An 11,588-nucleotide genomic window follows, 5' to 3' on the forward strand; every position below is an offset into this window, starting at 1 on the left:
TTTCACAACCAAAAGCATGAAAATAAGTATTAGTCATGTATGCGTACCAGGGGACACCCATCTGATAAAACTAATCTCTGGCTGGGGGGTAACCTAGCAAGCTAAGCCCTAACCACTAAAGTGATATTGTTGAAGTGGATTCATGAATGAATATAAGATCTGGGGATTTTAAGAACTTGAAGAAAAGTAATAAAATATGTAACACTAAATTACAAGTTATTATATGTAGAAAGCACAACGTAATGCCAGTGGGTGTATTGCATCCAAAGAAACACTGACATAATGTTTCAGTTCCCAAAATCCCAATTCGTTACTAGATGTCTAGTACATAGTTTCATCATCAAACGTTGAGTTCAACTGAATGCAATTTCCTAGAAAAGGACAATCACTTAGCTCTCAATTTCAGCACAGTACATTCATACCTTTTCCATCCGACGCATGCCTTCGTGATCGTGTGTTTTGTGGTAAACTGCCTTCTTTTTGGACATCTGAAAATTTCTCTGTCTGTAAAAATATTAAACAGATTTTGTGCATTATAAGTAATGTTCTCAGAAATAGCGTAGCGTTAAAGTGTTTGAACACCAGGCTGGGAATCCCCGGGTGGGCCTCTGAGTAAGGTGGGCCTCTAGTTCCCCACCCCCAGCACATATGGCACATAACACTGACTGCACCACATACAGTTAGGTCCATAAATATTGGGACATCAACACAATTCTAAGATTTTTGGCTCTATACATCACCACAATGGATTTGAAATGAAACGACCAAGATGTGCTTTAACTGCAGACTGTCAGCTTTAATTTGAGGGTATTTACATCCAAATCAGGTGAATGGTGTAGGAATTACAACAGTTTGTATATGTGCCTCCTACTTGTTAAGGGACCAAAAGTAATGGGACAGAATAATAATCATAAATCAAACTTTCACTTTTTAATACTTGGTTGCAAATCCTTTGCAGTCAATTACAGCCTGAAGTCTGGAACGCATAGACATCACCAGACACTGGGTTTCATCCCTGGTGATGCTCTGCCAGGCCTCTACTGCAACTGTCTTCAGTTCCTGCTTGTTCTTGGGGCATTTTCCCTTCAGTTTTGTCTTCAGCAAGTGAAATGCATGCTCAATCGGATTCAGGTCAGGTGATTGACTTGGCCATTGCATAACATTCCACTTCTTTCCCTTAAAAAACTCTTTGGTTGCTTTTGCAGTATGCTTTGGGTCATTGTCCATCTGCACTGTGAAGCGCCGTCGAATGAGTTCTGAAGCATTTGGCTGAATATGAGCAGATAATATTGCCCAAAATACTTCAGAATTCATCCTGCTGCTTTTGTCAGCAGTCACATTATCAATAAATACAAGAGAACCAGTTCCATTGGCAGCCATACATGCCCACGTCATGACACTACCACCACCATGCTTCACTAATGAGGTGGTATGCTTAGGATCATAAGCAGTTCCTTTCCTTCTCCATACTCTTCTCTTCCCATCACTCTGGTACAAGTTGATCTTGGTCTCATCTGTCCATAGGATGTTGTTCCAGAACTGTGAAGGCTTTTTTAGATGTCATTTGGCAAACTCTAATCTGGCCTTCCTGTTTTTAAGGCTCGCCAATGGTTTACATCTTGTGGTGAACCCTCTGTATTCACTTTGGTGAAGTCTTCTCTTGATTGTTGAATTTTGACACACATACACCTACCTCCTGGAGAGTGTTCTTGATCTGGCCAACTGTTGTGAAGGGTGTTTTCTTCAACAGGGAAAGAATTCTTCGGTCATCCACCACAGTTGTTTTCCGTGGTCTTTCGGGTCTTTTGTTGTTGCTGAGCTCACTGGTGCTTTCCTTCTTTTTAAGAATGTTCCAAACAGTTGTTTTGGCCACGCCTAATGTTTTTGCTATCTCTCTGATGGGTTTGTTTTGTTTTTTTCAGCCTAATTATGGCTTGCTTCACTGATAGTGACAGCTCTTTGGATCTCATCTTGAGCATTGACAGCAACAGATTCCAGATCCAAATAGCACACTTGAAATGAACTCTGAACCTTTTATCTGCTCATTGTAATTGGGATAATGAGGGAATAACACACACCTGGCCATGGAACAGCTGAAAAGCCAATTGTCCCATTACTTTTGGTCCCTTAACAAGTGGGAGGCACATATGCAAACTGTTGTAATTCCTACACCGTTCACCTGATTTGGATGTAAATACCCTTAAATTACGTGTATAGAGCCAAAAAATTTTGAATTGTGTCGATGTCCCAATATTTATGGAACTGACTGTATAAATAAGGGTACTTTCACACTAGCTTTATTCTTTTCCGGCATTGAGTTCCATCCTTGGGGCTCAATACCGGAAAAGAACTGATCAGTTTCATCCCAATGCATTCTGAATGGAGAGCAATCCATTCAGGATGCATCAGAATGTCTTCAGTTCAGTCTTTTTGACTGATCAAGACAGAGATAAAACCGCAGCATGCTACGGTTTTATCTCCGGCCAAACAAAACGTGATTGCCGGATCCGGCATTTTTTTCCAAAGGAATGTATTGGTGCCGGATGTGGCATTCAAAATACTGGAATACCGGATCCGAGCCTGAGCACCGCGCCAAAGTTTCTCAAGTAGCTCGGGGACCTAACACTCACCTACCTGTGCCGTATGGGCAATACCAGGATCCAGTGGGCAAATTACAGGAGCATGAGGCCGACTCACAAACAACTCACCAGTTACCTCCAGCATGTAACCATGCTAGCAATGGGAGGAGGGAGGAGTCTGCGAGTCCCACTCAAGACTGGCTGTTAAGGCCCAGGCCTCACAGGTGCACCTAAATGTAGCCTGTAGATGGAAAGCAGGCACATTTAAATTGGAGTTTATACACCTCCAGGCATCTCTATAAATACAAACTGAAAAGAATGGCCTGGTATTAAACAAGCAGGAAGTGTTTAAACCCACATGCAGTTGTGCATATATATAGGGGAGCAAATCCTGCACTTGTGGCCCGTTGCCAATGACGATCCCCAGCAAAAATGCATACAGTGGAGGATGCCCGCAGCGAACCACAAGTACCACAATAGACATCCTACACAAGATAGCAATTATGTGGATGTGATAATCAATATAGCAATATAACAAAATAATAGCAAAGACAGGTGCACTCTGCGATCTTACTAAACCCTCAAACTGATTTTAAAATTGAGAGATTAGCCAACATATCCTACGGTGTAGGACATGTCTGAGGCCTGGGCCTTTCCAGCTAGTCTTGAGTGGGACTCGCAGACTCCTCCCTCCTCCTATTGCTAGCATGGCTACATGCTGGAGGTAACTGGTGAGTTGTTTATGAGTCGGCCTCATGCTCCTGTAATTTGCCCACTGGCTCCTGGTATTGCCCATACGGCACAGGTAGGTGAGTGTTAGGTCCCCGAGCTACTTGAGAAACTTTGGCGCGGTGCTCGGGCTCAGACATGTCCTACACCGTAGGATATGTTGGCTAATCTCTCAATTTTAAAATCAGTTTGAGGGTTTAGTAAGACCGCAGAGTGCACCTGTCTTTGCTATTATTTTGTTATAATACCGGACCCGTCTTTCTGGTCTGCGCATGCGCAGACGGAAAAAAATGTGATAAAGATAAATGCCAGATCCGTTTTTCCGGATGACACCGGAAAGGCGGTTCCGGCATTTCAATGCCATTGTAAGACGGATCAGGATCCTGATCAGTCTTGCAAATGCCATCAGTTGGCATACGTTTTGATGGATCCGGCAGGCAGTTCCAGCGACGAAACTGCTTGCCGGATCACTCTGCCGCAAGTGTGAAAGTACCCTAAGTAGTGTACAGCATCTTATCCAGCCTATGTTCATATAAAAAAAAACTGGGTTGATACTTTGAGAAACTACACAGTCTATTATTATACACTGTGTGCAACTGTGACTGACAGCCCTTATGCACGAGAGCTCGTCTGGCTTTGCTGAACAGCTATCTGTCAGTCACAGCGAAGGGGCAGGGAAGGGGGCGTGGTTACCTTGACTTGAAGCAAGGAGGCCACTGCCCCCTTGACTTCAGGCATGATGGGAAAATAGTACGCGCAGGGTATAAAATAACTTTTTTTCATGCTTTTACCACATCTGACTGCAGGAAGAAAATGATCATTAGAAATACACTGCTGGCTACTTTAAGGTACTACTTCCGGTTTAGGATGGTTTTTGCCGCTGACGGGTTCCCTTTAAATTATTTCAAATTATTAAAAGTAACTACATTTCGAAACACTAAAAAGATTTTATAGATCATGTATTTTCATTAACACGACAGGATAAAAAAATTATAGGTTGCTATCAGCACCCTGAAAGTTTTTAGTGTTGGATATATGGTCAATTTTTGACTTTAGTCCATTGGACGAAGATCTTTGATCTGTGACATGGTGAAATGATTTGAAATTGGCATTCTATCTAATGACTAACAAGTTATTTATCTATTATGCTTCATGCTGTACAGTACAGCACTGTTTGTTGAAATAGGTGTCTGTTAAGGCTTATTGCACCAAAACGTGTGCGCTCCGTGGCCATAATGCGGACCGCATTTGTGGATCCACAATACACGGGCACTGTTCCGTGTGCATTCCGCATCACGGATGAGGACCCATTCACTTCAATGGGTCCGCAAATCCAGAGATGTGGAATGGTGCGGAACAGAAGCACGGAACCCTACAGAAGCACTACGGAGTGCTTCCGTGGGGTTTAGTCCCGTACTTCCATTCCGCAAAAAGATAGAACATGTCCTATCTTTATGCGGAACGGCCAGATCGCAGACCCATTAAAGTGAATGGGTCCGTGATCCGCTGCCCCATGGTGGAGTGCTTCCATGGTGTTTCTGGCCGTGCCTCTGCACCGCAAAAAAAAGCGGTGTGGACTGTCGGATGCGGATCGTGGACCTCATTCAATGGGTCCGCGATCCGCATGCGTCTGCTCCACGGTCTGTGCCAGTGCATTGCAGACCGCAATTTGCGGTCCGCAGCACGGGCACGGACCCCTTACGTTCGTGTGCATGTAGCCTAATGCCGTATCCATGTTGGTTACTGGCATTACAGTGATTGGCTGGCCGGAACGCATCATAAAGCACCCGATGAAACGTGGTTCAGCCAGTCTTAGTCAGGGAGAGCTGTGCTGTAGAAGGGACAGATAGTGTAGGGAATTGAATTTTATTTTTTTGTTAGGCAGAGTTGGTGTTAGAGACCCAAAAGTCCTTTTAAGGACTATTGTTGTATTTGGCAGCAATATATATTATTAGCACAACCTGCACTAAATTGCGTGCAATTGTTAGAGACCCAAAAGTCCTGTTAAGGACTATTTTTGTATCTGGCAGCAATATATATTTTTAGCACAACCTGCGCTAAATAGCTTGCAATTGTTTGGACGCTGCAGACAGCGACATTATCTGCGCTACATCTCCTGTGTAACGTGTGTGCATACTAAAAATATCTGTGACATCCAGTGTACTTTTTCCGTAGACGGTGTCTGCTGCGGACAGTTACATTACCTGTGCTACATCTCCTGTATAATGTTTGCACATCCTAAAAATATCTGTGACATCCAGTGTACTTTTTCTGTAGACAGTGTCCGCTGCAGACAGCCACATTATCTGCGCTGCATCTCCTGTATAACGTTTGCGCATCCTAAAAATATCTGTGACATCCAGTGTACTTTTTCAGTAGACGCTGCGGACAGTGACATTACCTGCGCTGCATCTCCTGTATAACGTTTGCGCATCCTAAAAATATCTGTGACATCCAGTGTACTTTTTCAGTAGACGCTGCGGACAGCGACATTATCTGCGCTACATCTCTTGTTTAACATGTGAGCATACTAAAAATATCTGTGAAATCCAGTGTACTTTTTCCGTAGATGATGTCCGCTGCGGACAGTTACATTACCTGCGCTACATCTCCTGTATAATGTTTGCGCATCCCAAATAGCTGTGACACATTCCCTGTAATTTTTTATTAGCCTCTGGTGGCAGCAGCGACATTACCTGTGCTACATCTCCTGTATAACGTTTGCACATCCTTAAAATATCTGTGACATCCAGTGTACTTTTTCCATAGACGCTGCGGACAGCAACATTATCTGCGCTACATCTCCTGTTTAACGTGCGCGCGTACTAAAAATATCTGTGACATCCAGTGTACTTTTTCTGTAGACGCTGCGGACAGCGACATTATCTGCGCTACATCTCGTGGCATAATAACTGATAAGCGCATCCGACTGTCAACTTAAAATGCTGACAGGTTGACTCTTATCACAATGAACAAGGCCTGGATTGCCCCTGACTTCTCTACTCCACCAGAGGAAATCGGCTGAACATAAAAGCACTTTAAATGTGGCTTTTATGGTGTATTGACTACAATGTATTCACATGCACCCCTTCCACCATAAAAAAGGGTATATGGTTCAATCTTCCTTTTCTCATCCTCCTCCTCCATCATATCAACATGCTCATTAGGCTGCCCTCGCTCCTAATGTTTTAGAGGGTCAGCTCAGCAGCAGGCCCTCAACCATAATTTTTTCCATGGTCAGATCAGCAGCAGGCCCTCAACTATAATTTTTTCGATGGTCAGCTCAGCAGCAGGCTCTCGTCCTTAATGTTTTAGATGGTCAGCTCAGCAGCAGACCCTCACCTCTAATGTTTTCGATGGTTAGATCAGCAGCAGGCCCTCGCCCCTAATGTTTTTGAGGGTCACCAGCAGGCCATCAATCATAATTTTTCAAGGGTGTGTATGATGCCCTCCTTTATGTATAATAAAGGGTGTATTGGAGTGCTGGTTCCTTGTAATTTTTGGCAACCCTTTCACTTAGTGTATAGGCTTTATGAGTGTAGGAGTCCCACTACCTGAACAATTGTACCACAATGTGAATGAGGCCCTCCTTTATCTGATATACAGGTTGTATCGGAGTGCCTCTTCCTTGTAATTTTTGGCAGCACTTGCACTTTATATACCAGTAAATATACAGGAAAGAAGGTTTCCTAACAATTTTTCCTCTAAAATCGATTTTATCATTGGTTTGGTGCGTATTATTGTCAGTCTGTAAAATTGGCGTACTATTCTGACAACATCATTCCCAGCAGCGACCTGGGAGTCCAAGATGCATCCAGACATCCTCCCCATGCTGATCCCGAACCATTTCAGTGGTGTTTCCATCAATTTCTGACCTTTTTATGTGAACCAGACACCTCTTCAGAGCAGGGGGTGCCTTGTTTAATGCTCGGCTTATCCCATTAACTGCCATTGTGCTCAAGTGCTCGGTAGAGCACCCGAGCATCCTGAGGTGTTCTACTCGAGCACCCGAGCACTAACAACACTAATTAGTGGCACAAAAAAAAATATTTGCCGTTGTGTGGTGAAGTGAGAAAATTACAGCACTTTTTCGCGTGTATTAGTGGCAAAAAAATATATTTGCTGTTCAGCGGTGCAGTTATATGTTCCAAAGCCCTTTTTGGTGTGTATTAGTGGCACAAAAAAAGTATTTGCCATTGTGTGGTGAAGTGAGAAAATTACAGCCCTTTTTGGCGTGTATTAGTGGCAAAAAAATATATATTTGCCGTTAAGCGGTGCAGTTATATGTTCTAAAGCCCCTTTTTGTTGTGTATTAGTGGCAAAAAAATATATATTATTTCCCGTTCAGCAGTGCACTTTTATGTTCTAAAGCCCTTTTTGGCATGTATTAGTTGCACAAAAAATTGTATTTGCTGTTGTGCGGTGAAGTGAGAAAATTACAGCCCTTTTTGGCATGTATTAGTGGCAAAAAAATACATATTTGCCGTTCAGCAGTGCAGTTATATGTTCTAAAGCCCTTTTTGGCATAAATTAGTGGCACAAAAAAAGCGTATTGAAGTTCTGCGGTACAGTTATATGTTCTAAAGCCTTTTGTGGTCCATTTGCCATTCAACTGTGCAGTTATACAGTATATTAAAGCTTTTTTTGACATGTATTAGTGTGGATAAAAAGGGCTTATTAGCCGTTGTGTGGTGAAGTGGTGAAGTGAGAAAATTACAGACTTTTTTTATTTTTTATTGGTGTTTTAATTTCCTTTTTATTTATTTAAACGAACATTATGTCAGACCGAGAAGTGCCAGGCCCTGCACAGAGGAGTATTAGAGGCCCAAATTTTTCTGGCGTGGGAAAAGGTCGCAGCAGAGTAAGGGGGCGTGGCAGCAGGAGTCGCAGCGAGAGGCCTGAACTCCCGGTGTCATCTAGCGGTTGTGTCTTGACCAGTAACCCAGCGGTTCATGAATGGTTGACTCGGTCATCCACTTCCTCCCAAGTGACATCAGACACCCCAAGCCAAAAGTCGGTGGGTTCAACAGACACAACCCTTAGATGGCATGGTCCAGGAGCAGGCCCTGTACCCTCACCTGTCCTCAACCTGCCTCTGTCTTTTTCTGTTCCTTCAGCCAAAGAACTATTATATGCTGTGGGCTCAGCTTCACTATACAGCGAGGACGAGCCAATAGAGGACAGTCAGCAGCTACAGGCCAGCCAAGATGTGGAGGAGACATCCGCTGCTTCCTCCGGTAGGCAAGCAAGTAGTGATGAGGAGAGTGGCGTGGGAGCTGGTGTTGCGAGCGGTCAGGCTCCTGACCCAGAGACCGTTGAGGAGGAAGCCGGGTGAAATAGGGGCTTCATCATCATTGGGAGGAGAGGGAGGCAGCTTGCCCATGAGGCAGCTGCGGAGCCATCAAGTTGCTAGCGTGGCCGGGAATCAGCAGGGGGGCAGCAGTGGAAGGTCAGGATCCAAACGTGTCCGGGGGGATGAAATCACCTACTCGGCAGTGTGGCAGTTTTTTGTTAAGCCGCCAGAAGTGAACATGGCCATTTGTAGAATCTGTGGGCAGTCTGCCACTCTGTGGTCTCCTCATGATGCTGCCACCTTCACACTATGTCACCTTGCCACTCTGTGATCTCCTAATGCTGCTGCCACCTACACTCTGTCAATGTGCCACTCTGTGACCTCCTGATGCTGCTGCCACATCCACACTGTATCACCTTGCCACTCTGCTGCCACCTCCACACTATGTCACCTTGGCACTCTGTGGTCTCCTCATTCTTCTGCCACCTCCACACTATGTCACCTTGCCAATCTTTGCTCTCCTCATGCTGCCTCCACCTCCACACTATGTCACCTTGCCATTCTGTGGTCTCCTCATGCTGCTGCCGCCCCCTTCGTACTCTGTCATTGTGCCATTCTGTGGCCTGCTGATGGTGCTGCGGACACCTCCACACTGTCATTGGGCCACTCTGTGGTCTCCTCATGCTTCTTCCACCTCACCAATATGTCATAGGGCCACTCTGTGGACTTCTCATGCTGTTCCCACTCTCCCCACTTCATGACTGGGCCACTATTTTGCCTTTTGGCCTGGCTGACACCATCATTTATTTGACCCTTCTGAACTGTCAGTAGGAAGTAAAAATGAGACGCACAACGGATACTGTCTATGTAACAGCTGTAAGACCTGTATGACATGGTCCCTATTTTGCATCAGAATTGGCTTATGATTTGGTAGCCAAAAGCGGGAGTTGGTACAAAACACAAAAGACATGCAAATATTCCATTCACGTGTCATCTGTTTTGAATCCACTCCTGTCTTTTTGGGCTTTAGCAATACTGATGGATTACTGACCAAATTCTGACCGAGTGAAGGCAGATGCTCCACAGACAGGATCCGTTTTTTTGGGGTTATTGTTCTGATGGATCAGAGGAAGGGCAAAATAATCAGTGACGTCAACACAAACTTACTGCTGACACCCACTCCATTCTGTAAGGGGGACTCTACTTGTATAAGCGTTTAATAGAACAGGTTCTGTAGAAATCTATGTGGAATCAGTGAATTGGTGTAAAAGTAGTGCGCTCTTTCACACTACAGTAGGATCTTGGGCCTCTGCACGGTTCTTTATACCTGTCGCTAACATTGACCTGTAATGCTGAGTTCACACTTGAGTTATTTGGTCAGTTTTGGCCCCATCACTGCCCAAATAAGTGAAGTGTGCAGTGATTCTAAGAGCGACGCCTGTCATCTACATGTCATACTGACTCACAGTATTGTTCCACTACTACAGCAGACTCCCTATGCGTGTTACTGCAAGGCACAGTGTTATACACCACTATGCAGGCTCTCTGCAGCCAGGAAATAGCCATTTTTTTTACGCAATCTGCCACTAATAAATTCGGAAAGAACCAAATTTTTTCTGAAAGTTTGCCGAAACGGCCGAATCTAATTTTGGAGAAATTCGCTCATATCTAGCAGTGATAGTCGCCATGTGGGCAGCACCATTGAAAGGGCCTTTACAAGGGAACGTTACACCAGTCCTAATCCTGGGATTATGGTGTGAACCAGTATAATCTATGGTAGCCGGACCTTCTAGTTCAATCAAGGTACACTAACAGCTAAGCATTACATTGATTTAGTCATGGAACCAGTGGTTTGGCTCTTTCTCCAAAGTGTCCCTTGAACCATTTTTCAACAGGACAACACCAGGCCGCATATTGCTTGTTCTACTGTGAGCAGCCTGTGTGGCCTAAATGTGCTATCATGGCCTGCAACGTATCCAGACGTCTCCCATCTCCCAGCAGATCTGGAACATCATTGGTTGGCGAATGCAAAGGGAGCAGATCAAGATGATGTGTGTCCTAGTGCATTCAGCGTGGCATAAGTGTAAGTGCATGTATTTCTGAGCTTGGCACTCAATACTGAATAAATTAAGATGTTTTGAATATTTTGTTTCCACTTGCTTATCATTTGCATATCATTAACATGTCTGTCAATCGTGTGATTTCCATAATTCCACTTTTCCTTTTGGATGTTACAATTTCAATGTTGGGGAGTGTGAGTGTGTGTATATTTATTAATAAGAGATTAATGCATTATGCAGGCAGCATGTTATAAAGGACAGGTGAAAATGAACAGATTGATGTATAGTTTTGTGGGAAAAGATTCAATATAAATTGCATTCTATTCATTTAAAGCTCTGCCCATTCTGAAAAGCCCAGTTGGTGGTCCTACTCAGTGATTGACATCCATCGCTGTATTACTGCACATACAGAGCTATCAATCACTTAAGTTATACTGAATATTTTTCCACAAAACTATAACACAAACTATTCAGCTTCTCCTGCAGGTACAATGTGACAAGTTCCCTTTGGAATGTAACATTATGGCTGCCTGCAGCCACCACTAGAGGGAGCGTGGGAGTTTGCTACAGATTTGCAGCTCTGTATCAGAAAATAACATAGCTTCAATCAGTATATATAGAGTTAGGCCTCATGCACACGACCGTATGTATTTAGCGGTCCGCAAAAAATACGGATGACGTCCGTGTGTGTTCTGTATTTTGCGTAACGGAACAGCTGGCCTCAAATAGAACAGTACTATACTTGTCCGTAATGTTCTATTTTTTTGCAGAACGGAAATACGGACATACGTAAACAGAATTTTTTGCGGTCCGCAAAAAAACAAAACGGAACGGACACGGAAAGTAAATACGTTCGTGTGCATGAGGCCTTACTAAACTATTAACTGGCATACAACATTGAACCTATTTAGACTTAAAGGGACACTG

General features: G+C 44.0%; 1 protein-coding gene across 1 annotated transcript in view; it reads right to left on the reverse strand.

Moving 5' to 3' along the window:
* Positions 1 to 11,588, reverse strand: part of TNFSF13B (TNF superfamily member 13b) — a 52,910-nt gene that overhangs the window by 39,775 nt on the left and 1,547 nt on the right. The window contains exon 2 of the mRNA XM_040421983.1: positions 423 to 504. Coding sequence (XP_040277917.1) covers positions 423 to 504 — 82 coding nt within the window. The remainder of the gene's footprint in view (positions 1 to 422; positions 505 to 11,588) is intronic.

The sequence above is a fragment of the Bufo bufo genome, chromosome 3 (assembly GCF_905171765.1).
Source record: "Bufo bufo chromosome 3, aBufBuf1.1, whole genome shotgun sequence".
Lineage (NCBI taxonomy): Eukaryota > Metazoa > Chordata > Amphibia > Anura > Bufonidae > Bufo > Bufo bufo.